This window comes from Plecotus auritus (assembly GCF_963455305.1).
Source record: "Plecotus auritus genome assembly, chromosome: 15".
NCBI classification, from domain to species: domain Eukaryota; kingdom Metazoa; phylum Chordata; class Mammalia; order Chiroptera; family Vespertilionidae; genus Plecotus; species Plecotus auritus.
The window spans coordinates 7,676,116-7,702,988 of NC_137781.1; the positions used below are offsets into that span (position 1 = coordinate 7,676,116).

The 26,873-nt window shown below is 49.4% G+C and overlaps 1 protein-coding gene across 2 annotated transcripts in view; it reads left to right on the plus strand.

Moving 5' to 3' along the window:
* The window catches only part of CHD2 (chromodomain helicase DNA binding protein 2), a 92,792-nt gene that overhangs the window by 61,697 nt on the left and 4,222 nt on the right, over nt 1-26,873 (plus strand). For both annotated transcript variants that reach the window (XM_080651657.1, XM_080651656.1), the window contains 13 exons: nt 708-883; nt 2,206-2,247; nt 2,908-3,047; nt 5,190-5,328; nt 5,750-5,900; nt 7,028-7,150; nt 9,029-9,157; nt 9,982-10,122; nt 11,876-12,010; nt 15,691-15,869; nt 16,657-16,756; nt 19,595-19,808; nt 22,709-22,949. In XM_080651657.1, coding sequence (XP_080507783.1) covers nt 708-883; nt 2,206-2,247; nt 2,908-3,047; nt 5,190-5,328; nt 5,750-5,900; nt 7,028-7,150; nt 9,029-9,157; nt 9,982-10,122; nt 11,876-12,010; nt 15,691-15,869; nt 16,657-16,756; nt 19,595-19,808; nt 22,709-22,949 — 1,910 coding nt within the window. The remainder of the gene's footprint in view (nt 1-707; nt 884-2,205; nt 2,248-2,907; nt 3,048-5,189; nt 5,329-5,749; nt 5,901-7,027; nt 7,151-9,028; nt 9,158-9,981; nt 10,123-11,875; nt 12,011-15,690; nt 15,870-16,656; nt 16,757-19,594; nt 19,809-22,708; nt 22,950-26,873) is intronic.

Here is a 26,873-nt window from a genome sequence, read left to right on the forward strand (position 1 = left end):
GCAACAACGTTACTACCCAGTTGGTTGGAGATAATAGACTGGAGTTTGTCCAAGATCTTTTTATTTTTATATAGTTTATTGATTTTTTTACAGAGAGGAAGGGAGAGAGATAGAGAGTTAGAAACATCGATGAGAGAGAAACATCAATCAGCTGCCTCTTGCACACGCCCTACTGGGGATGTGCCCGCAACCAAGGTATATGCCCTTGACCGGAATCGAACCTGGGACCTTTCAGTCCGCAGGCCGACGCTCTATCCACAGAGCCAAACTGGTTAGGGCCCAAGATCTTAGTAAATCATAAATCAGTAGCAGCTAATAGTAGCTTCTATTTGCTGAGGACTCACAGGCATAAGCTAGGGCATTTAAACTTACTGACTCATTTAATCCTTTGAGAACCCTGATTAAAGGGGCTGTTATCCCCATTTTACAAATAGCAAACGAAGTCCAAGGAAGTGAACGTAAACTTACAATTCAAACACTTGCATTCCATTTTCCTTCTTGAAATTCACACTTCTCGGGAGATGTGACTGACTACCCCTGTCAGGTCTCCCTTCAGTACCTGACACCTGCCTCCTCATTTCCCAAAGGAAAACGGACTTGTCTGATGTGAGGGCAAGTTCTGAGCCCCAAAGAGTGGGGCCGGGCTGGTCTTGGTCCTCAGACCTCCTGCACCTGGCACTGGTTACAGTGTGACTTTGCCGTTTCAGGCTCAGACGAATGACAGCGACTCTGACACTGAGTCGAAGAGGCAGGCCCAGAGGTCCTCCGCCTCTGAGAGCGAGACAGATGACTCTGACGATGACAAGAAGCCGAAGCGCCGAGGGCGCCCCCGGAGCGTGCGGAAGGACCTGGTGGAGGGCTTCACGGATGCGGAGATCCGCAGGTGGGTGGGGCCCTGCTCTCACTGGGCCTTGTGCCGAAGGGGTACTGTCAGTGACGACAGGGAGGGCGAGAGAGACTGAGTCATACGTCCATCGGAAATGCTCCTCCGTCCTGATGTTATTTTTTTATATGTTGAGTTTTTGTACCTTTTAAAAAAGTATTTTTATTGATTTCAGAGAGTTAGGGAGAGGGGAGAGAGAGAGAAGCATCAGTGATGAGAATCATTGATCATCTGCCTCCTGAACACCCCACACTGGGGATCGAGCCCACAACCCGGGCATGTGCCCTTGACCAGAATCGAACCCGGGACCCTTCAGTCCGCAGGCTGACGCTCTATCCCCTGAGCCAGACCAGCTAGTAAATCCCCAATGTCTTACTATTTCAGATGTAAAGTGTCTCAGTGTACATCAAGGAGAATGTAGGGTTGAGGGGGAATCCCAGGTTCCCGTTGCCATGTAACACTCTCCTAATCCGGGTATCCAGGCTGTTCCTGTCACAGAGTTTCTCAGCTGTTGTCACGTTCATTCCCATTTCCTTCGGTCACCGTGACCCCCATCCGGTTTTTTCTCCCATAGTATCTCTCTTTAGACTCTGACCTAAGCAGGTTATTTTAATGACTGCATGTCCCAGTGAGGCCCTGGATGTGTTGTGACATCTTGCTTTCCAAGGACAGTGCTAATGGTTGGCGCAGGGATGGGGAGCAGGTGACACGGATTGGCAGGCAGCGTGGTTTAGGGTGGAGACTTGTAGAAGGTTAGGTCGGATTTTTGGTCGGAGATAAGGTTGGGCGGGAGTCAACCCACTTTCCAAAATGGTTTTGCCTAGGAAGCTTGAAATCACATGTTTATTTTGCTTGGTCGCATTCCCCAATAATATTTGAGGCAGTCCCAGAATTCGTTTAGTTGTACTATTGACCAGCAAATGATGAAAAACCTGGGATTGAAGGTAACAGTAGTGGACTGAACAGACCAGTGAACTGTTCGGGGGTTTTTATGTCCAGAGTTATCGTGGCGATGGGATCACGCGTTACAAAGACTTGCACATTTAAAAACGGGTAACATGGGAGGTACGTCGCTGTTCTCCGTTACGTCCCTAAGCAGCTTCATGAGAATAAAGTTGGTCTGTAGTTGGAATAGATTTCCAGCACTCAGTCGGAAGTGGGGCGTTTGCAGATGCATTCAGCATCCAAAGACCTGTTACAAGGATCCAGGTCCCGTCTATTTTTGATAGTTTTCACGTGGCTCCTATGTAACACAGGTGTGCTTGCATTAACATAGCTGAAGTCTCTCTTTTTTTAACGTGTGCTATCGCTCATCTCTGTAGGTTCATCAAGGCGTATAAGAAGTTTGGTCTCCCTCTTGAACGGTAAGCTTAGCGTCTTTTATTAGGTGGCAGTTTCTTTTTTTGCTCCTATTTTCGTGGAAGGTCGGGCACCTTTTGACAGCCTGACTTGTAGACATTAATGTAGTCACATGCTCTGTATGACTTAGAACCAGGAGAACATATTGTAGAATAACCGTGCTTTGCTGCGGGGAGCACCTGTGACGAGTGAGAGGAGGCGGGAGAAAGGAGAGTGGGCACTAAAGAAGCAGACAAGGGCTGTATTTTTTTAATATGTTTTTAAAAAATGATGTCAGAGAGGAGAGAGAGAGAAACATCGGTGATAAGAGAGAATCACTGATCGGCTGCCTCCTGCACGCCCCACACTGAGGATTGAGCCCACAACCCGGGCATGTGCCCTGACCTTGATCTTCTGGGTCATAGTTCGATGCTCAACCACAGAGCCACGCCGGCTGGGCCACCATTGTCTTTGAAATGACTTTATGGACTATGCCAAGGCACAGTTCTTTCTCATGGAAAATGAGTACCTCGGCCCCCAGTCAGGGTCGCAGGGTTCTTGTGGCTGAAGGAACGCAGGGAAAAGTGTCCTTGCAGGAGCAGGCCTGTCTGAGACCAGTGGTGTTGCATGTGACGGTAGGAAGGTGGGCGCAGGGCCCTGAAGTGTCCCTCGTCTGTCTTTCCCAGGCTGGAGTGCATAGCGCGCGACGCGGAGCTGGTGGATAAGTCTGTGGCGGATCTGAAGCGCCTGGGCGAGCTGATTCACAACAGCTGTGTGTCGGCCATGCAGGAGTATGAGGAGCAGCTCAAAGAAAACGCCAGCGAGGGTGAGTCCCCAGGCGGCCCCAGTGACTCTCCCAGGCCCGGCGCCTGCCGACCGCACGGGGCTCCTGCTGCTCCAGGGCTGTTCTTAGAAGGGGAGCCGCAGGGTTGGATGGTGACGAGTCATTCCGCACATGTGAAGTGCTTCGCCTCGGGTCTGGCCTGCAGTGTTCCCTGTCGTTAAGTAATGAAGTATCTGTGCTGTGGGATTTCCTTTTCAAGGATGTTATCAAAGTAATACAATTTAAAAAATATCTTAAATAGAGTTAAGTATTTTCAGATGTAATCACTTTTACGGGTGTGTAAAACTTTAACAGGCGTGCTCAAACTGCGGCCCGCGGGCCACATGCGGCCCGCCGAGGACATTTATCCGGCCCGCCGGGTGCCGCTGCCTGTCCTGCTTAGCAGCCGACTCGTCCGGGCCCGCAGTGCGCATAGGAATTTGTTCACAGTGTTTTTTTAAACTATAGTCCGGCCTTCCAACGGTCTGAGGGACAGTGAACTGGCCCCCTGTTTAAAAAGTTTGAGGACCCCTGCTTAGTACCTTGAGTGATTTGGGCAGTGATCCAAATGGGTGCTGCTATAGCACCCAGGATACATCTCAAAGCAAACCTTAAGCCCAGTGCTTCTCTCTACTCCCCAATATAAAGGGGGTTCACTGTACCTTTCTCCCCTTGTACCTCTGTGATTTCACAGGTATTTTATATTTGTGATACACTTGGAGTTTTTCCTGGTCTACCCAGTTTTACTTTTCCTATGTGGCTACTGTATGTCTCAGCACCATTTATTAAAAATGGTTCATCTTTTCTCCACTGCCTGATTTTCTTCTTTTTAAGACCTTTATAATGTGTAAATATAGTAGTACTAGTGTCCTGTTAGTGGACATCCTCTTTCCAGTCTGTTGATCTACAGCCATGGTCGGCAAACTGCGGCTCGCGAGCCACATGCGGCTCTTTGGCTCTTTGAGCGTGGCTCTTCCACAAAATACCACGGCCTGGGCGAGTCTATTTTGAAGAAGTGGCGTTAGAAGAAGTTTAAGTTTAAAAAATTTGGCTCTCCAAAAGAAATTTCAGTCGTTGTACTGTTGATATTTGGCTCTGTGGACTAATGAGTTTGTCGACCACTGCTCTACAGCATTGTGGTAAATAATCCTGTGTATGTGCCCATTTTGCACCATCCCGTCCGACCAGCATTGAATGAGAAGCTCTTTTTTCTCTTAGTCTCATCAACATAGTATTTTCAATTTTTTCTTTTTCCTGACCCGATAGGGTGAAAGTGGCACATGCATATGTGTTCAATTTGCATTTCTGTCATCACGAGTGAGATTGAGTATTTTCCGTACGTTTAGCAGCCTCTTGAATTTCCTTTTTTGCAAATTGTCTGATCCAGAGAGGTTGATAGCTAAAAGCGAGAGGGGAGAAGGCTTCGTTTGTGCAGATTTGGGAATGCGTCCCAGGTTTCCGGGTTTCAGAGCAGGGCCTTTCCCATTGACCACCTCTGTTCCAACGCACGTCCGTGGTGTTGGGAAGAGCATTTGCAAATGAAATTCTAGTGGATTACAAAAGAATCCTCACGCAGTTTCTGTAATCATAGTGTCATTTCATCGACTTACACATTTAAAAAAAGTGAGACCTGTCCTAACACTCTGAGCCATCTTTCCTCCGATGAACAAGTGTCATTCTCGTGGATTTATTTCAACTTTGGTTAGAGTTGGCTGGATTTTATTCTTCCAGGAGAGTCTTAATTTGAAATGAGGGATGGGACAACCTTTCCATGACGTCTTTTGTTCATCTCAAATGCGTTAGGTATAAACTTGATCTCGTGTTGTTTTTATTAGAGATCATCTTTAAAGCACTTAAATAACTTTGTTAATGGAATAGCTAGAAAAACAAAAGAAAATTCTTGAGTGCTAATTCCTTCAGAATCTCCTTTTGTTAATTTTATGAATTTTGGAACCAAAGCATAAAACAGGTAGGAAGATTAAAATACAATTGTAGACACTAGTGTAACTGAGACAGTCTCTTTGCCTTACAGGTTGTCTCTTTGATTAACAATAAGACAGAGAGAGATTGAGGGAGTCGGCATGCAGGGATGGACACCTGTCTCCTGTGGAACTTGAGCAAATGCTTATTTACCTTTCCCTGTAGGGAAAGGACCAGGGAAAAAGAGAGGCCCAACAATCAAGATCTCGGGGGTGCAGGTGAATGTGAAATCCATTATCCAACATGAAGAGGAGTTTGAGATGCTGCATAAATCCATCCCCGTGGACCCTGAAGAAAAAAAAAAGTGAGTGTGTTAGGTGCGCATGCTCGGGTGGCTGTGCCATAGGAAGGTAGACTTGAAGCCAGTTATGTGTAGTTCCGTAGTGTTTTCGTTGTCTTCTCTTTCTTATTTTTATTGATTTCAGAGAGGAAGGAAGAGGGGAGAGAGATAGAAACATCAGTGATGAGAGAGAATCATGGATCAGCTGCCTCCTGCACACCCCCTACTGGGGATGGAGCCCGCAACCCGGGCATGTGCCCTGGCCGGGAATCGAACCACGACCTCCTGGTTCATAGGTCAATGCCCAACCACTGAGCCACGCGGGCCCGGCTCGTTGTCCTTTCTTTATCGTAGCAGAATACTTTGTGTCCATCTTTGTATGTGGTCACTTCCAAATCAGAGAGGCCCCGCCTCTGATGTCCTCCTCCTTTTGAAACCCCTGTAGGTACTGCTTAACCTGCCGCGTGAAAGCTGCCCATTTCGATGTGGAGTGGGGAGTGGAGGATGATTCTCGCCTCCTGCTGGGGATTTACGAGCACGGCTATGGAAACTGGGAGCTAATTAAAACGGATCCGGAGCTGAAGTTAACTGACAAAGTAAGTAACTCCGTAAGTAACGCTGGAGACTTCTGGAAGATTTCTTGCGTAATATTTTTACATTCGTTATGCATTTTTAACTACTTTCCGGAGGGGTGGGGTGGGGATCAACTTGGAAAGTATCGCAACAGCAAATTCCTGGGATTTCTTTATCCTTGGAAATGGTACCATCTTTAGTGGACTGTGACACTGTGTCATGGACGAAGGTGATAGCCAGGTAAAAATTTTGGGGGAATTATAAGAGAAATCTTAAAGTTCTGGTTTTTATCATAGGTCAGTCTCATCGCAACAAATACCAGGGTAAGGTTCTTAATAATACATCATCACTCTGCCTTAGTTGCTGGCCCTTTGTTGCCATTGTATTGGAAACCACCGTATTTCAATTCCGTACCCAAAGACAGAGTGAGCCACCTTGGTGTTTTTTGTAATGGGATGAAACAGTGGCCGTGCTTCTCCCACAAAATCGAGCCTCCCACCCTATCCGTCGCAGAGCGGGCCCCCAGGCAGTCAGGCCGTGCTCAGGTGTAAGCAGGGAGAGCTGACTGGCTCCAGTTCATTAGGACGCGCCCCTGTGGTGCTCCTGGCACGTCGGACAATGCTCATCCCACACGCAGCGTCCTGAGCGGGTGACAGCACCCCGCCGTTAGCGCAGACCAAATCCATGGTGGCCTGAGAGGTCCCACCGTGGTCGCAGGGCCAGCTCCTGTCCGGGCATAGCTCCGTGCTCTCCGGCAATGCTCTAAGAAGCATTTTCAATCTAAAACGAAGCTTTAACCTAGCTCCAGGGATTCCCTGCTCCTGGAAGGAGGAAATCCGCGACGGCTGGGATGTTCTAGCAGATGAAGCCAACAAGCCCCTCCTACCTGAGTTGTTCTACCCTGTTAACAGCACAGGTAGGAGCCAGTGGGAGAGCTGGATTTCTCATCCCATTTTGTCAAACGAGAACGGCTCATGAGGGATTGGCAGTGACTGGGAGCCATGGACATGAGATAGGAGCTGAGGCTGTGTCTGTATTCCGGGCGGGCGGGGAGGGAGAGGACTGCTCAGTTCTCTGCTGTGTCGTTGACCCTGATCCACTAACCGGGACGCGGGTGGTGGCGGGTGCTTCTCTCCCTTTGCTGTTGAAGATCCTGCCCATGGAGACCGACAAGAAGCCTCAGGGGAAGCAGCTGCAGACGCGAGCCGACTATCTGCTGAAGCTGCTCAGGAAGAGTCTGGAGAAGAAGGGGGCCGTGGCGGGCGGCGAAGAGGTGAGTGCGCGGCCGCTGGGCGGCCTTCCGGGCGGCCTTCCGGGCTCTGAGGCTCCAGCCCCGCGGGTTAGGGAGGGCAGGGCCCCCTGGGGCCGCCGCCCAGATGGAACCTCTCTAGTCAGGCGCTGCTTTTTTCTTGGTTCAAATAAGTTCTTACTGAGTTCAGAGAGAGCACAGGAGAGAGGGATAGAAACATCAATGATGAGAATCATGGATCGGCTGCCTCTTGCACGCCCCCTACTGGGGATCGACCCTGCAACCAGGCATGTGCCCTGACTGGGAATTGAACCGTGACCTCCCGGTTCATAGATTGACGCTCAAACACTGAGCCACACCGGCCGGGTTCAGGTGCTGCTTTTGAGGTCCGAGTAGTGATGGTCGGTTGGTAATACCGGAAGTGTTCATTTAATTACTGACCTAAGCATCTTGGCCACTTTCTTACACTATGGCCTCAAGAGAGTCCTCATTGCGCTCAGTGCCCCCTGGTTCTGCTGTGTCTTTATGCCGCTGCCTGGATTTTGGAACATTCCGGTAACTCTGAATACCACCGGGTTTGCCTGTAGTTACTCCTAACTCCGGGCTGCTTGTAATAACGCGCCCAGGGGTAAAGTGGGTCATTGGAATCCACAGTTAAGTCAGCAGTGGGACTTGAGCTAGGATCGCCTTACCTGCTCAGCGAAAGAGACCAAGTGAGTTATTAGTGACTCATCTGAGCTGTGTCTCCTTTCATTTTCCCAACCTTTCGTTTTAATGCAGACCTAGAAAGATGGCAGGCACAGTTGGAAGATGATAAGTTACATCCGGTACTAGCAGCCTGTGTGTGTGTGTGCGCGCGCGCGCGTGTGCATGCGTGCTCTTAGAGCTGCGTCGTTCATGTTAACTTCCCAGGCTTACAAACAAAACGAGTTTTAGGGGAAAAAGTTATCCTAATCCCGTGCCTCGTTCTTTTTCATGTAATAGTATCACATAAGTAGTGTCATGCCCCAGGTACTATGTTGAGTGTATACTGTCAGTTATGCTCTAGAGCAGCCGTGGGCAAACTATGGCCCGTGGGCCGGATCCGGCCCGTTCGGCTGTTCTATCTGGCCCGCGGAGCCGAAAGAGCGGAGGGTTCTCTTGCTCTCCCCTCCGCTCCTTTACTTTGAATTTATATTAGTTCACACAAACACTCCATCCATGCTTTTGTTCCGGCCCTCCGATCCAGTTTAAGAACCCATTGTGGCCCTCGAGTCCAAAAGTTTGCCCACCCCTGGGCTAGAGAGAGATTAAGAACATGTTTATCCTCACATTAGAGTTGATTGAGTAGATAAGCACCTTTTCCTTATTTTTAGATACTGTGTGCTTCTGGGTATTTCTTCTTGTTGTTTTTTTATTGACTTCAGAGAGGAAAGGAGAGGGGGAGAGAGAGAGAAACATCATTGATGAGAGAGAATCATTGATTGGTCGCCTCCTGCATGCCCCCTGCTGGGGATCGAGCCTGCAGCCATGGCATACACTCCGCCTGGGAATCGAACCGTGACCTCAAGGTTCATAGGTCAGCGACCCTCAACCACCGAGCCATCTGACCGGGTCCTGGTTTTTTTTAAAGTTACTATTATTGTCTTCTGTGAATTATCTTTTACATAAGGTGTTTTCCTTTGTTTGAATTGGATCCTTAGGATGAAGTCCAAAAAATGGACTCCGTAGGTCCACTCCAGGCTGCGGGTGTTTTTCTGTGGCGTAGGAGGGTGTCAGGCCTCCAGCAGTGCTGCTTGCGCCCCCTCGAGGTCCTCCTTTGCCTTACGGGGCCGCTGCTGTTTGAAAGCGTCACCGTGTTGCTTGGCCGTGCTCGTGCGGGGCTTGCTCTGTGGTGTTGTCATCCTCTCTCTCCACCTCCAGGCCAAGTTAAAGAAGCGGAAGCCTCGAGTCAAGAAGGAGAACAAAGCGCCCAGGCTGAAAGATGAGCGCGGGCTCGACTTCTCGTCCCCCAGACACTCCGACAACCCCTCCGAGGAGGGCGAAGTGAAGGTGAGGCCACCGCTCAGCGCAGCCATCCAGGACGGGCCTGGTTTACACGTAGAGCAGGTCAAGCCGGATACGCATGTCTTGGCCTAACCTGGGAGGGAATGTCGTCGCTCCTTTACATCAGCCACTGCACATTCACCGATCGTGGATGTGGCTGGGGAGAGCCAAGGAGGTCTCAATGCTGAGTGGCAGCTGGCACTCAGGCTCACCGTTGGGACGATAGGCAGTGGTGGGGACGTGACCAGGAGCTCCTGTGAGGGGGCAGCCGCTGGGCCAAACGAAACTCACCTGTGGCTCAGGTTTGCCCCAAGGCTGCCAGTTTGTGACCTCCGGTCTAAGCCAGGTGGAAAGTAAACCAGCACCTTGAGGGAGTGGCAGCGTTCCGGGATTTTATCTTGTGGCTCTTTGAAATTCTGCTTGGCGATTAGCTCCAGGGTGGTGAGCAGTGGGTCCGGGACTGGATGGATTTGAGTCATGCAAACACGAATTCAAATACAGAACTCTCACAAACCACTAACTGACAGCTTTCCAGCCTCGGGTCCTCGGTTTTGTCTGTCTGTCTGTGAAATGGGAATGATGATGCCTGTGTCGAAGGGTTGCGGTGAGAATTAGAGAGACCATAGACGTGAAGCCCCTGCTGGCTCACCTGGGCATCCCCAGAGTTTAGGGTTGTGTGCGTGCTTGAAGGCTGTCTGCTGGAGAACACGCGTGTGCGTGTAGGTGCCGTGGTGACCTGCGTGTAGGTGACGTAGTGCTGCCTTCTCCAGGAAGTGAATGAGCCCATAGAAAGCATGCGGCCTTATCCCATAGCCCTGCTTGTCTTCTAGGATGATGGCTTAGAAAAAAGTCCGATGAAAAAGAAACAGAAGAAGAAGGAGAACAAGGAGAACAAGGAGAAACAGATGGGTTCTAGGAAAGACAAAGACGGGGACAAGGAAAGGAAGAAGTCGAAAGACAAGAAGGAGAAGGTACCTGTGTCATTCTACTTACTGAGCTACCCGTAGCCTCTGACGTTCCCGTCTAGGGTTTAGAAATAGAACGGGGTTAGGGCCCTGAAATCACCATCTTTTTAAGGTCCACCCGAGAAGGAAGGGGCGGGGCTGTCAGCGTGAGGCCTGCACCTCTCCCTGCAGAGAGAAGGGAGCGTGAAGGTTTGGGCAGTTGTCTCATACAGAAGGCCTTTGCTTGCAGCTTCCTTACATGTTTCAGAGGGGAAATTAGAGTGAGACAGGACAGGTGAGAGAAATCTGCATGTACAGGGAACCGCTGGGGAGACTTTTTTCACATTCATAATGTAGAAGAGCACAATCCACAGATGAATTTGAATATTTGAAGGGTTCAGGATTCGACCCAAATACCATCAAGAGTTAAGCTTTTGGAATAGAATTGGGTGAAAAGCCCTATTACATAACCTTCCCTTTGGGGGTTTATGAAACTCATTCCGAGCCACAGAGTTCTGGTACAGGGTTGCATGTGTGCTTGCTGACTGCTAATGAAGTTACTATGCAATTAGTCCCTAGTCAGCATTAAAACATACAAGTAGATGCTATAATTCTACCATGTAGTCATAACCCTAGTAGATTTCTTGTGAGTACCTTTGGAACTTTTGTGCGTGTAAGAACAGTGATAAAATATACATCAGACCAGACTGAGCTCTTTCTCCCCACTTAGCAATATATCGCACACAACTTTCCAAGTGAATAAGTAACATTTTTAATAGATAAGATTCTGTCTGGTTATAACAGCTTGGAAACAGCTTACATCTCTCCACTCAAAATTGCTTCCCAATTTCTAATGTTATAAACCATCCTGTGACGGATGCCTTTGTGTTTATGCTTCCCAGAGGTACCTTATTTTAAAAAGTGAAATATTCCAAAAATAAAAGAATAAAGGACGATTTAAAAAACATCCATATATCCACTACCCAGATATTGTAGCTTCTTTTGCTACATATTATATAATCACAAAGAAAGCATAGTATTGTTTAATGTATTTAAGTATCCACACATGCCATTTTCTATGTATTTATCTATATATATCTCCACCGTTTGGCAGCCTTTCGTGGGCAAATGAGATTGATCCATTTAGATTTGTGCAGGTTCAATCATTTACAATATTTTCACTAATAAAAATATCTAGATCAAAGTGTGTATTCATTTATAAGCTGTTAATAGGAGTTGCTACATGTTACTGTACCAGATCTCTGCCAAGTTACACTCTCAGCCCCTTGATGACATTTTTGTGCATTTTATGGATGAGGGAACCAAAGCCAAAATAGCATGGATGAATCTGAAGGTAAAATTGGTCACATTTGGAGACAAAAAAGGGAGTGATATGTGATGAAGCTATTAATCATAATTTCCCAGAGGACTTTATTTTACTTTTTTTTAAAAAAATATGTATGTTTTTATTGATTTCAGAGAGGAAGGGAGAGAGAGCATTAATGATAAGAGAGAATCATTGATCGGCTGCCTCCGGCATGCCCCACACCGGATAGAGCCCCCAACCCAGGCATGTGCCCTGACTGGGAATCGAACCGTGACCTCCTGGTTCATAGGTCAACGCTCAACCACTGCGCCATGCTGGCCAGGCTATTGTATTTTTTTATAGACTGAGTCCATCCAAGGTCCCTGCTGTAGTGCTGAGACATAAGTAGGAAGTCCAAACTGCAAGGCACGAGTGCACACGTGACAATGACTCCTTGTAACTCTTCCTTAAAAGCCTAAAAGTGGTGATGCCAAATCTTCGAATAAAGCCAAGCGATCTCAGGGTCCTGTGCACATCACGGCAGGAAGTGAGCCTGTCCCCATTGGCGAGGACGAGGACGATGATCTGGACCAGGAGACGTTCAGCATTGTAAGTCCTGACACGGATCCGGTGCCATGAAGCTCTGTCTCATCCGCAGGTTTTATTTTTATTTATTTTTTTTAACATATTTGTATTGATTTCAGAGAGGAAGGGAGAGGGAGTTAGAAACATCAGTGATGAGAGAGAATCATCGATCGGCTGCCTCCTGCACAACCCCCACTGGGGAGCGAGCCCATAACCCGGACATGTGCCCTGACCAGTAATGGAACTGTGACCTCCTGGTTCATAGGTTGACGCTCAGCCACTGAGCCACACCATCCGGGCTGATAATGCAGGTTTTAAAGCTCAGAACATAAAATTGAAGCCCCTGCTGTCCTCCCTAAACCCATGCCTTTCCTTTGGTCCCTTCCCAGAAGTGACCACGATTCTAGATCGGATGATCATCCTCACGGGGGACTTTAGACTTCTACTGCTTACGTCTCTAAAGACAGGAATAGTTCCTTCCCATAAGCAGCCAGGCGTTCTCTGTATGCTCTCAGTGTATTTTTACCACAATAATTATATGACGTAGGCAGTTACCTCCATTTTACATATTAAAGAATAAGGTGGGGAGAGTTAAGGGGCTTGTCCGGGGTCACAGAGCTACGATGTGGAACAGAGATTTGACCCAGGCAGTTTGGCGAGAGAGTCTGGGTCGTGGCCCATCCTCCCACACAGCCTGCATGTGTCCAAGGTTACTCTCCACATTGGGAAGTGTTATGTAAGTGCCACCCTGCGTGCATTCTGTAACTGCTGCTTCTCCCTTTACTCTGTGTTATGTCATCCACAGTTTTATTTTTTCTCCTATTGACGGACATTGGGGTTTTCACAAATGCTTACCACTGCACATAGGCTGCGGTGAAATTGTAAATATTTTCTTGTGCCCCGTGTAAGAGCTTCTCTAGAGTGCGCGGCTTGAGCAGGAGCTGGGAGTGGCATTGGGCATGCGCGCCCAGCACTTGGTTAGACGTCATAGAATTACTCTCTGAGGCCATCGTAGACGTTTGCATTCCTGGCAGGAGTGTGAGTTCGGATCGCTTTCCCAGTCTCAGAAGCACTTGGTAATTTCTGACTTTTTGCTACCCTCCGAAGGGTATGCAATAGTGCCCGGTGTTGTAATTGACTTATTTTCCTATTTATTGGGAATTTGTGTTTCCAATGAATTGCCTGTTTGGGGTAATTTTTCTTTCCTTACCTTTTCTGTAGGAATTCTTTGTACATTCATGATACTAATCTTTTATCTGTCAGTCCTTACAAGTATCTTCCAGCTTTTGGTATATTTGAAATGCTGTCCTTTTTGTAAATTGAAGTACAACACTGAAAAATAAAGAGGTTGTAAGTGTATATGTGGCTGTGGGAATTGCCGCAAAGTGATGGGAGGTGAACACGTAGGACTCTCATTGTTCTGGAGGGTCATGATCCTGTCACCTGCCTTATTGGTTCATTGTACCAGAGCCTCAGGGGCTGACAAACAGGTCCTACAGGTTTTGTGACCATTTCCTCCCAAGTTCTTGGTTTTATCTTTATGATGCTCCTTGTTTTTGGATATTGGGCTCTGGAAGTGGTCCCTAAGGTTATCTTTGATGGCTTGATAAGCCTCAGCTGTCTATTCTCTTTAATTTGTTTTCTGTTGTGCCTGTTAGACACTTCCTCAGATGCTCTGCAGCCCTCTTGTCAGCTCATATTTAAGAGTGGAGACTAACCCTCTGATGGGGTGGAGACTAACCTCATTGGGGGTGCTGAGCATGTGGGCGGGGCTTGATGGACTCCAAGCGTGTTCATTGGTGGGTGATGTGGCTGGGCTGCTTCCTGGGAAACTTCAGTGGGTATCAGCATCCTTTGGTTCTTCCTCTTGGGTGGTCGGTCAGCTTTTATGGAGAAAACCTCTCCATCTCCTGACTGGAGGCTGAAGGCCTGGCTTTCTTCCTTCTGGAATGTGAGAGGCAGAGCCCGCCGGGCTGTCCAGTTGCAGATGCTCAGGTCGTTCTGCTCTCTGAGTAACCTCGCCCTCAGCTCCGCCTGCAGGCCTCAGGTCAGAGACTGGCTTCATCCTCTCAGCATGGACTTCCCTCCGTTTTGCTGGTGGTGGTGGGGACCGGGGTGTCTATCATTGTCTGGGTTTCTCTTTTTGTTGTTGTTGTTAATCCTCACTCGGGGATAATTTCCCATTGGTTTTTAGAGAGAGTGGGAAGGAGGGGAAGAGACCGAGAGAGAAACATCGATTGGTTGCCTCCCGCACCCCCACCCCCCCCCCCCCGATTTGGGGGGTGGAGGGGCACGGATTGAACCTGCAATCCAGGTATGTGCCCTGGACCGCAATGGAACCCAGCACCTTCAGTCCTCGGGCCAACACTCTATCCCAGCCTTGGGCAAACTACGGCCCGCGGGCCGGATCCGGCTGTTCTATCCGGTTCTCTTGCTCTCCCCTCCGCTCCTTTACTTTGAATTTATATTAGTTCACACAAACACTCCATCCATGCTTTTGTTCCGGCCCTCCGGTCCAGTTTAAGAACCCATTGTGGCCCTCGAGTCAAAAAGTTTGCCCACCCCTGCTTTATCCACTGAGGCAAACGGGCTAGGGCAGTCTGGGTATCTCGTACTCTTAGGCAGTCTTTAAAGAACCAGTTTTATTTTCAGCCCTCGCCCCTACGTCTAGAGACACTGAGCTGGCCTTCAGGCATTTTGGGATGTAAATGATGGGTCCTCAGCTATCTCCGGGGGGTATGAAATACTGACTGGTGTTGTAATTGGTCATTTATTTTCCTGTTGATTGGGCATTCATGTTTCCAGTGAATTGCCTGTTCCTGTTCTTTGCCTGTTTGGGGTAGTTTTGTCATTCACTATTTTGTTGCTATTTACACTCTCATTTTCCCTGTCTTTGTGGGCTTATCTCTTTTTAGCAGACGTGGGGATGGGGAGAAAAAGACTCTTGAGTTCAGTTCACCGTCTTTATCTGGAAGCAACAGCCTCCCTTAATTTCCTTTTTAAAGAAATATATATTTTATTGATTTTTTTTTTTTTTTTTTTACAGAGAGGAAGGGAGAGGGATAGAGAGTTAGAAACATCGATGAGAGAGAAACATCGATCAGCTGCCTCCTGCACACCCCCTACTGGGGATGTGCCCGCAACCATGGTACATGCCCTTGACTGGACTCGAACCTGGGACCCTTCAGTCTGCAGGCTGACGCTCTGTCCACTGAGCCAAACCGGTTAGGGACCTCCCTTAATTTCTTAAAAGCCTAAAGGACTTCTGAGTATTTTACCCTGCACTTCCAGCTAGTTTGCAATGGGCGGTTTTCAGGCTGGACCTGTAATGTTCCTTCTCGTTTGATCTTCATAAAGGCCTTATGGGATTCTCAGGCCCCTCTGGCAGATGAGGAAACAGCAGCATTTTCAGAGACCAAGTAAGGAGTCCGAGTCCTGGCTCCAGGCCACGCATGTCAAACTCGCAGCCTCTAAATAACGGGCGGGCCGCGAGCTTGACGTGCCTGCTCTAGCGGTGGTGCTGGGATGTGCACCTCAGGTGTTCCCGACCCTGGCAGTGTCCCACTGGCCTCACCCTCCTCTCTTGTGATCACGGTGCCCGGGGTGGGCTGTGCGCGCTCGGGGAGCTCGGGGAGCACAGAAAGCCCAGGGGGACACGCCCCGGCTGCAGGGGCTTCATGTGCCCGCCCCCCTGACTGTTGCAGTGCAAGGAGAGGATGAGGCCCGTGAAGAAGGCACTGAAGCAGCTGGACAAGCCCGACAAGGGGCTCAGCGTGCAGGAGCAGCTGGAGCACACCCGGAACTGCCTGCTGAGGATCGGGGACCGCATCGCCGAGTGCCTGAAAGCCTACTCCGACCAGGAGCACGTCAAGCTGTGGAGGAGGTAGCCCTGGGCCTGCAGCTGCCTGGCCCCATGTGATAGAGTGTGTGTGTGCGTGTGCATGTGTGTGCATGTGCGTGTCCGTGCGTGCGTGTGCATGTGTGTGTGTGTGTATGTGCGCACATGCGCGTCGCTTTGTTTTTGTCTCGTAAAGGTGACATATCCACCCAAAGAAATTTTTTTCCCAACAAAAGCCCTCTTTTGGCAACAGGCCTCTCGGCTTCAGTTTTACCTGTCTGAAATACTCCGTTCCACTGGGACCCGTCTTTTGAATCCGTTGGATGACATCATTCATTCATTAATTTTTAAAAATAGATTTTTTTTTTTTTTACATTTTTATTGATTTCAGAGAGGGAGGGAGAGGGTGAGAGAGATAGAAACATTAACGATGAGACAGAATCATTGATCGGCTGGCTGCCTCCTGCAGGCCCCCTACTGGGGATCGAGCCCGCGACCCGGGCGTGTGCCAGGCACAGATACCCGACTGCATGTGGGTCCTGAGCCGGGGCGTGGCGGGGGTCCAGAGTGCGGGAGGTGGAGGAAGACGGGACCCGAGTGCTGGGTGCCAGTGCGATACTCAGAACCCTGGCTCCAGACTCCGATGCCACTGACAGTAGCGTGTAAAGATGTAGTATTGAGGCCAAGACCTGAAGCATTGCTCTCTGCCACTTGACTTCTACACGTGGGCAATATTCCACAGCAGCGCTCAGTAGCTTGCCATCAGTCAGAAGAGAAGGAGAAGTTGTCCTGTAAATTCTGTAACTTACCAGAACTCCTGTTGTTGTTTTAGGAACCTATGGATTTTCGTTTCCAAGTTTACCGAATTTGATGCTCGCAAGTTGCATAAGTTGTACAAGATGGCTCATAAGAAAAGGTCGCAAGAAGAGGAGGTAAAAGACCCTTATAATCCCAGTTCATTCAGACAGACACCACCATCCCACAGGAAGAGCCCTTCCTCCCTGGCTGCTTTCCCCGGGGAGGGGGCCGCAGAACCATGGTCGTTGGCGTTAGAGGGCCGCTGGGTCCCTGCCCTCACTGTGCGGAGGGAGGCGCAGGTCAGGATGGGTCAGGAGCCCCTCGGCCGTCCTGCCTTGTCCTGTGGCCCCTTTGTCCTGGGAGCGGTGCGGTTTGTCAGCACGCTCCGCTGGGATCCGCCTAAAGCCCCCAGAGGGAATGCCAGGACGTTTGTTGGCTCTTTCCTACAGTGCTGAGTTCTGTCCTGAGCTCATGTATTCACCGGGCTCGCTTGCTCGCTCTCTTTCTTTCTTTTTTAAAAAATAGGTTTTTACTGATTTCAGAGAGGAAGGGAGAGGGGGAGAGAGAGAGAAACGTCAGTGATGAGAGAAAAATCACTGATCAGCTGCCTCCTGCACACCCCCCACTGGGGATGGAGCCCGCGACCCAGGCATGTGCCCTGACCAGGAATCGAACCGTGACCTCCTGGTTCATAGGTCGACGCTCAGCCACTGAGCCACTGTGGCCGGGCTGGGCCTTTTCTTTCATGTGCTCTTGTCTGGTTGTAGCTTACAAATAGGGGTGACGGATCGTGGGCAGGGAACGTCTTTTCTGGGCCGTGTGCACTTGCTGTCCTTCCAGCTTTTGTACGTGGTGTCCCAACAGCTCACGTACAGAGCAAACATGAGAAGGTGCCCAGAAGTCGCCCCCCTTTGGTGAGGGGGCGGGCACAGCAGTGACTTGGCCCTTGTGCAGACATGTCCACGTGCGGGTCTGCTAAGGGGGCACGCGGGCCAGCCTGGGAGGTCACTGCCTCCTCTGCTAACATGCCAGCCCCTGGAAGGTTCCATGTCTCTTGTCCTCTGCTGTGACCTCAGCACCCGGTCAGGACCGGCACAGGGCAGGTGCTCAGCGGTGCTGGTTGCATGCGCCTGTCCTCCGCCCAGCACTGGGTGGAGCTGTGGAGCAGCACCTGAAGTAGCTGCTGATTTAATCGTGGAAGGAGGTGATGGGTGATGTAGCAGCAAACAGCAGCGGCGCACTGAGGTTGCTGAGTGTTAGTGTGAACGTTAGCAGTATAGGAAGTCTCTGGCAGGAAGGGCGGGGGGGAATGGAATCGTTGGGAAAGAGTGGAAGTCGGGTCGAGTGTTGGAAGCGGGACACGTGATGTGGGTGTCGGAAGTGAGTATACGTTGAGGAACAGAAGCAGTGACCCTGTGCACGGGATAACCATTGCCACAGCCTTTCTGTGGAAGGCTCAGGTTTATCCAAGACTGAAACACGCAGGTTTCCTGGTCAGAGTTCAGTTTACGGCGATAATGAAGGATGTAAACATGTTTGTGGTGGATGACTTGAATGCTCAACAGTAAGAAATAAATCACGATACAGCCACGTTGGGGAGTATTATTCAACCATAATCATAACATTGTGGAAATAAGTATTCACGTGAGATTTTCACAATATAATAAGTGAAAAATAATACCAAACAATATCTTGTGTGATATACATATACACACATATATTATAAATATATTTTTATTGATTTCAGAGAGGAAGGTAGAGGAAGAGAGAAACATCAATGGTGAGAGAGAATCATTGATCAGCTGCCTCCTGCATGCCCCCCACTGGGGATCGAGCCCACAACCCGGGCATGTGCCCTTGACTGGAATTGAACTTGGGACCTTTCAGTCCGCAGGCTGATGTTCTATCCACTGAGCTAAACCAGCCAGGGCTACATATATATTAAAAACACAAAATGGCTTAGGAAGACATGGAGCAAATTATTTACATAATTATTTTCGTTGGTGAGACTTTAAGTCTCTTCACATTTCTTCCTTTCTTACTGCATTTTCTGACGTTTGATGGCGAAGATTTTGCTTGCGTGGTGAAGTGGTGTTAGCAGACATGGAGATGTTTAGCTTGATGCCTTTGGAAGAGGAGCTAGTTCCCCCCCGCCGGGCTGGTTGGGGCTGATGTGTAGTTAGCCCAAGGTGTTCAGTGGTTTCACATGGAGGAGGAGTGTCTGAGGACGCTGACAGCCCGGGCACCCGTCCATGGCCCGTGCAGTGACAGGTAGCAGCCCACACACGTGTCCTTGCAGGTTCTTGTCAGTGCAGTTGGCCTAGACCAGGGATGGAGAATGTCCGGCCTGCGGGCTGTGTAAGGCCCATAAAATCATGTGGTCTGGCCCTGCCAAGGCTTCAGGGGCAAGTTAATGAAATGTTTGACCAAACAGAGCAGGCTGATTTTTTTTTAATTTTTTATTTTATTGATATTTTTTACAGAGAGGAAGGGAGAGGGATAGTGAGTTAGAAACATCGATGAGAGAGAAACATCGATCAGCTGCCTCCTGCACACTCCCCACTGGGGACATGCCCGCAACCAAGGTACATGCCCTTGACCGGAATCGAACCCGGGACCCTTCAGTCCGCAGGCCGACGCTCTATCCACTGAGCCAAACCGGTTTCGGCTGAGCAGGCTGATTTTTAAGTGGGTAATTTTGTATGGCCCGAGAGAGATGTTATAAATATCCAAATGGCCCTCGGCAGGGAAAGGGTTCCCCACCCCTGGCCTAGTCGGTCAGAGCCGCAGTGAGCTCGGAGCTGCCCCTGTGGGAGCTCGGTGGGATGGGTGAGCTAGCTGGGGAAAGAAGGTAGTAGACGGCAGGGCAGAAGCCAGCAGGGGCCGGAGGGGACCCTGAAGGTGGTGACCTTAACACCGTGCTTGGGCAGCCAGCCTGTGGCTCAGTCTCTGGTGTCCTTTTTTTTCTCCAGGAGCAAAAGAAGAAAGATGATGTGATGGGTGGTAAGAAGCCATTTCGACCAGAGGCCTCGGGCTCAAGCCGGGACTCTCTGCTGTCCCAGCCCCACACCCCGCACAGCCTTCACCCTCAGAAGTCTCACTTGCCCTCCTCCCACGGCCCGCAGACGCACGGGCACCCAAGAGACAGCTACAACCACCCCAACAAGAGACACTTTAGTAACGCAGGTAGGTCATGAGCGGGACCCGTTAGCAGAGGCGACACTGGAACAGTCATTTATGTTCCAGAGACAGCAGGCAGGCGTTCGTGCTGTATTTTTAAAAAATGTTTTTATTGATTTTTAGAGAGAGAAGAAGGGAGAGGGAGAGAGAGAGAGAAACATCAACGATGAGAGAGAACTATCAATCAGCTGCCTCTTGCATGCTTCCCTACCGGGTTTCGAGCCCACAACCCAGAAATGTGCCCTTGACCGGGAATCTAACTGTGACCTCCTGGTTTCTGGGTCGACATTCAGCCACTGAGTCACGCTGGCTGGGCTGTAGCCTTGACCATCATTTCATTGTCCTCTTTTTTTTCTGAATGAGATCCTGAAATAAAGATCCGAAAGGATGTTCTTTCTGTTTTAATTTGTGTGTGCGGGGCTGGCTACATGCAATAAAAGGATGTTCTTTCAGCTTTGACCAAAACATAGTCCCCAAAGTAAGCAAAGGACAAATGATAGACTGAGAGAAACAATTTACCTTATACATGACAGTTACATGATTAAAAAACTGTTGCTATTGAAAGGTCCCTAGTAAATTGATAAAAAGGGATGACCTGATAGAAAAACGGGACCCTGTTCATTTTTTTCAGTACTCAGTAGTGATAGATACTAATGCATCAGTGGGAACACATTTCAGGTGTAATATAAATTGAGGATGTTCTCCAGCTGTGCATCAATGCTGGCAACGGAGCAAGTTTTGACAGTTTAAATATGGAATGCTAAGCTTAGGTTTAAAGAGTAAAGCTGGATTGACCTCTGTTACTTGCTTTAAAAAAGAAAAGAAAAAGAAAAATGGGCCAAGGGTAGGAATATGGAATTCCTACGGAAGAGGAAATTCAAATGGCCCACAGGGCAGGAGGACCAGCATGGGTACCGGGGGATGTGAATTAAAGCAACAGTAAGCTAATTTTCTCCACCCAGATTAGCAAAAACTAAAATGTGATGCATACACAAACTGCTGTGCGTAAATTGCTACAGTCTTTCCAGAAAATAACCTGACATACCTAAATCTGTTTCTGGGAGTCTGTCTTGTGGTAATAAAAGCACACATGTACGAGTTCCAGCCTTCGAATGGCAGAAATCTGGACATAACTTGAACGTCCATTAACAGGAGAAAGGTTAGATGAGTAATAGGACGTCTCTACTCTGTTATTACCAGTTAAAAAAAGAATGGATTGGCTTTACAGAATTAAAAAATGAGGGGAAAAAGTAGCAACACACATAACATGGACTTCGCCATTTTAAATGACCAATTTAGTGGCATTTAGTGCCTTCATCATATTGTGCAACCAGTACATTTACCTAGTTCCAAAACATTCCCGTGCTCCCCAAGCGGAAATCCCATACCTATTAGGTTTCCCCCATCTCCCCTCCTCTCAGCCCCGGTAGACACCAGTCTGTCTGCTGTCTCCCAGGATTTATGTATTCTGGACCATTCTATGTGGAAACATGCAGTATGTGTCTGAATTCTCTCACTTGGCAAAATATTTACAAGGTCCATCCATGTTGTAACGTGTCAATATTCGATTCCTCTTTGTGGCTGAATACTGTTCCGTTGTGTGGATGCACCACAATTTGTTTATCAGTTGGGCACGTGGTTTTGTTTTTATTTTTGGCTGTTTGTGAAAAACACTGCTGCGGAGATTTGTGTGCCAGTATGTGAATGCCTGTTTTCAGTTCCTTTAGGTGCATGTCAGGGAGGGGACTTGCTGGGCCGTGTGGTGATTCGGTGTTAAACTTTCTAAGGAACCACGCTCCTGTTTTCCGTGGGGAGTTTTTGCATACTGTGCTTGTGCAAGCACGGAGAGACATGTGGAAGCTGACACCCCACAGCCGTCGCTCTGCGCTGTGTGTTTCTCCAGCTGAGCTCAGGGTCACCGGGCTCCCCAGGGGCTGCAGAAGCCAGCCCTTCCCTCCGTGAGGTTTTCTGCTCTTTGGAATCTTATTCCTTCTAGTCCTGATCACTGCTTTGGCGGCTCTTGGATGTCTTTAGACAAGTTCTTTTTTTGTTTATCTGGCCTTTTTTTTTTTTTTAAAATATATTTTATTGATTTTTTTACAGAGAGGAAGGAGAGGGATAGAGAGTTAGAAACATCGATCAGCTGCCTCCTGCACACCCCCTAGTGGGGATGTGCCCGCAACCAAGGTACATGCCCTTGACCGGAATCGAACCTGGGACCCTTCAGTCCGCAGGCCGACGCTCTATCCACTGAGCCAAACCAGTTAGGGCTGCCCTTTTTTTTTTTTTTTTAAATATATTTTATTGATATTTCACAGAAAGGAAGGGAGAGGGATAGAAAGCTAGAAACATCGATGAGAGAGAAACATCGATCAGCTGCCTCCTGCACACCCCCTACTGGGGATGTGCCTGCAACCAAGGTACATGCCCTTGACCGGAATCGAACCCGGGACCTTTCAGTTCGCTGGCCGACGCTCTATCCATTGAGCCAAACCGGTTTCGGCTGCCCTTTTTTTTTTTAATAGTATATTTTTATTGATTTTGGAGAAGAATGGAGAGGGGAAGGGAAAGAGAAACATCAGTGATGAGAGAGAATCATGGATCGCCTGCCTCCTGCACGCCCCCAGCTGGGGATTGAGCCCACAACCCGGGCATGTGCCCCGACTGGGAATCGAACTGTGACCTCCTGGTTCATAGGCCGATGCTCAACCCCTGAGCCACGCCAGCCGGGCTGATGTTTTGCTTTTTGAGTGACACCTCATTTTAATGCTCTGACCCAGATTGGAAGGTAAGCAGGCGGACAATAGGAAGCAATAGTTCTTAAGGTTTCAGAAGGATGTCTGTTCAATGGAAATGAAACTTGGTCATCCCTCGCAGTCACGAGACCACGCTTGCTTTTCCTGCAGATCGAGGAGACTGGCAGCGGGAAAGAAAGTTCAACTACGGCGGCGGCAACAGCAACCCGCCCTGGGGGAGTGACAGGCACCACCAGTACGAGCAGCACTGGTACAAGGACCACCACTACGGGGACCGGCGGCACATGGACAGCCACCGTTCCGGCTACCGACCCAACAACCTGTCCAGAAAGAGGCCCTACGACCAGTACAGCGACCGAGACCACCGGGGACACAGAGACTATTACGACAGGTGTGCAGAGGGCCGGGACCCGGCGCGGCTGCTTCCAGGAGCCGCACTGTTATAGGGGGAGAGGCAGGTGACACATACACGCCTGTGTTATCCCATCGTGTGCCCGGGCGTGGTCCCAAGACGGAGCAGACGTCCGTGCCATCGGGCATCTTCGCAGTGTTGGGAGGGATCACGATGTGGGCAGCTGACGCCGGGCTGGCTGGCTGGTTAATAGATAGGAGAGCCTTCTGAGTTTTTCTTGAGGCTGAGGAAGAGGGGTGGGTGGGGCTGGTGATGCTTGATTGGGCCCTGAGTAGTCAGCTAAGCAGAGCGATGGCTGAGGCATCACGGGCCCGGGCCCAGGATGGGCACCCAGACGAACAGAGGGGGTAGTTGGGAGGCCTCCGGTGACAGGTTCACGTTTCATTCGCTGGCTCGGAAGGAGCCCTGTGGTCCTCTAGTCTCACGTCTGCACTCTGAGCGGTGTGCACCGAGGACTCGGCGAGGCCCCCTGCAGAGCCCGGCGCTCCTGCGTGCAGAGCCCTGGTTTGCCGCCCTCCTGCGAGCTCCGGCTGCCGCGGTTCTGCTCGCACCCAGGCTCTCGGCTCGGGATGTCTGCTGGGCTTCAGTCTCCCCTCCCCCGCCTGAGGCCTGGGAACGGCTGCAGCCGTGAGCCGGGCGGCGACAGGCTCATCGCCTGAGCTCCCCGTTCCTCAGGAACCGCCGGTGTTTGCTGCCTTACCTCTGACATGGTGTCTTGAAAAGCTGTGTTGTCTCTTTCTGGTTGTTTCCGGCAGGAGGGTCAGTCTAGCCCCCAGCCCTCCGCCTTGACGGGAGCCTGAAGTCACCACCCACCTCTTTATCTTCCTCTCCTCTTACAGAGGTGAAAGTCACATAGCCTAAATTAACTATTTCATTTCATTTTGAACATATTTTTGTCAATTTCAGAGAGAGGAAAGGAGAGGGAAATATAGAAACTTCGATGATGAGAGAGAATCATTGATCGGCTGCCTCCTGCACACCCCACACTGGGGATCGAGCCTGCAACCCGGGCATGTGCCCTGACTGGGAATCCAACTGTGACCTCCTGGTTCATAGGTCCACGCTCAACCACTGGGCCACACTGGCCAGACTAAATTACCTATTTTAAAATGAACAGTTCAGTGACATTTGTACAACCACCACCTCTATCTAAAGTTCCAAAGCACTGTCATCACCCCAGAGAAAACCCCATAACCACTAAGCAGTCAGTCACCATTCTGCCTTCTCCCGGCTCCTGGCAGCTACCACTGTATATTCGTACTTTGGAATTTATTCTGGATATTTTGCATAAATGGAATCAGGCAAAATGTGGCCTCCTGTGACTGCCTTCTTTGAACACTTAGCAAATAGAGGCTCATCCACATATATCTACATACTAGTGGCCCGGTGCATGAAATTCATGCACAGGGAGGGGGTATCCCTCAGTCCGGCCTGCACCCTCTCCAATCTGGGTCCCCTTGGGGGATGTCCGACTGCCGGTTTAGGTGGGATAGGGCCTAAACTGGCAGTCGGACATCCCTCGCAATCCGGGACCGCTGGCTCCTAACTGCTCACCTGCCTTCCTGCCTGATCGCCCCTAACCACTCTGCCTGCTGGCCTGATCGCCCCCAACTACCCCCCTCCCCCCGCCGGCCTGCTCACCCCCAACTGGCCCCCCTGCCGGCCTGCTCACCCCCAACTCACCCCCCGCCCCCGCCGGCCTAATCACCCCCAAAAGCCCTCCCCTCCTGGCCTGATCATCACTAACTGCCTCTGTCTCAGCCCAGCCACCATAGCTTTGTCTGGAAGGACGTCCGGAAGGTCTCCCAGTCTAATTAGCATATTACCCTTTTATTAGTATAGATATCAGACTTTGTTCCGTTTTATGCTGAACAACATTCTGTTGCACTTAGGTGCCGCCTTTTGTTCATCCATTTGCCTGTTGGGGGGCACTGGGTTGTTCATTTGCCCGTTGGGGGGCATTGGGTTGTTCATCCATTCGCCCGTTGGGGGGCATTGGGTTGTTCATCCATTCGCCCGTTGGGGGGCATTGGGTTGTTCATCCATTCGCCCGTTGGGGGGCATTGGGTTGTTCATCCATTCGCCCGTTGGGCGGCATTGGGTTGTTCATCCATTCGCCCGTTGGGGGGCATTGGGTTGTTTGTCTATTCGCCCGTTGGGGGGCATTGGGTTGTTTGTCCATTCGCCTGTTGGGGGGCATTGGGTTGTTCATCCATTCGCCTGTTGGGGGGCACTGGGTTGTTTCTACCTTTCGGCTGTTGCGAAGAGTGCTGCTGTGACTCTGGCAGTGGACCTGTTGGTCAGGCGGTACTTCCATGTTTAACTTTTTAGGAACCACCTAACTTCTTTCCACAGAGACCGAGCCACGTTGCGTTCCTTCCAGCAGTGTATGAGAGTTCTAATCCCGCTTCCCTCACCCCCCGTCTTTGCCAGTACTAGTTTTCTGGGTTTCTAAAAAAGGCAGCCATCCTAGTGGGTGTGAGCAGTATCTCATTGTGGTTTTGATTTGCATTTCTCTAATAACTCACATTCATTAAGGATGTTGAGCATCATCTCTTCGTGTGCTTTAGAGAGATGTTTACCAAAGTCTTCCACCCATTTTTTAATGGTATTGTCTTTTTGTTGTTGATTTGTAACAATTCTCTTTTAGTAGGGTAACAAGCAGTTTACCATGGTCCTATGTAAAAAATTTACTATTTTTTGCATTGAGCCCATTTAAAAAAAATATTTTTATTGATTTTTTTTAGAGAGAGCGCAATGGAGAGGGAGAGAGAAAGAGAAACATTGATATGAGAGCGGAACATGGATTGGCTGCTTCCCACACTCCTCCTTATGGGGGATCAAGCCTGTCACCCAGGCATGTATCCTGACTAGGAATTGAACCAGAAACCTATTGGTGCTTGATGCTTAACCACTGAGCCACACAGATGAGGGCCAAATTTGTAAAATAATTAACCCTTCACCTGTAGTTGAATATTGTGCCACGCTAGCACAGCCAAGGGTTCGGTGAGCCTGAGGGAGGGCCAGCGAAGGATGAAGAAAAGACAGACAAAGAGAATAAGCTGGGTCTAGGTCAGTGGTCAGCAAACTCATTAGTCAACAGAGCGAAATATTGACAATACAACGATTGAAATTTCTTTTGAGAGCCGAAAACTGACTTCTGCGCATGGGCCACAAAGTTTCAATTGCACTGTACGTGCGTGCCCGCACGTGGTATTTTGTGGAAGAGCCACACTGAAGGGGCCAAAGAGCCACATGTGGCTCGCGAGCCGCAGTTTGCCGACCTCTGGTCTAGGTGATCTGTGTGTGACTGAGACCACAGAACAGATCCATACTGCAGGCTGATGCTTTATTTTACAGTCAGAGGTAAACAAGGTAATTTACAACGTTCTTGTAAGTTTCACTTGTTTTGGCAGCACTTGCTGCACCTCCCACCGCCCATTAGCTACCCAGGAAAGATCTAGGGAGCAGTCACAAGATCAAGCTTAATTATGCTAATAGGGCTGTGCCCTCTAAGCTGGGACTTGTTTGCGGCTTTGCCAGCAGGTCAGTCCGAGGCTTAACCCTATAACCGCTCCCTACATCTCGCCCTTCTTTTAATTTTAAGCTACTAATGAAGTAAAACTTAAACATCAAGAACAAAGTTCTGACTATTAAAATATTAACAAAACAATGCCAGTGCAACACTACAATAATAGAGAAATCAAACTACAGTAACATTTTTCTACTAAATGAAAGTTTCTTTTGCTGATTTACTCAAGAGTCCTCGGACTTGGCTGTGCAAGAGTTTGCAGAAGACTGGCAGCTAACCAATGCTAGCATGGCCAGAAACATGACTGAGGGAGTAGTTTCCACTTCTCGCTTTTCTGCCATCTGCTGGGCCTCAGTTGTTAACTTCTTCAG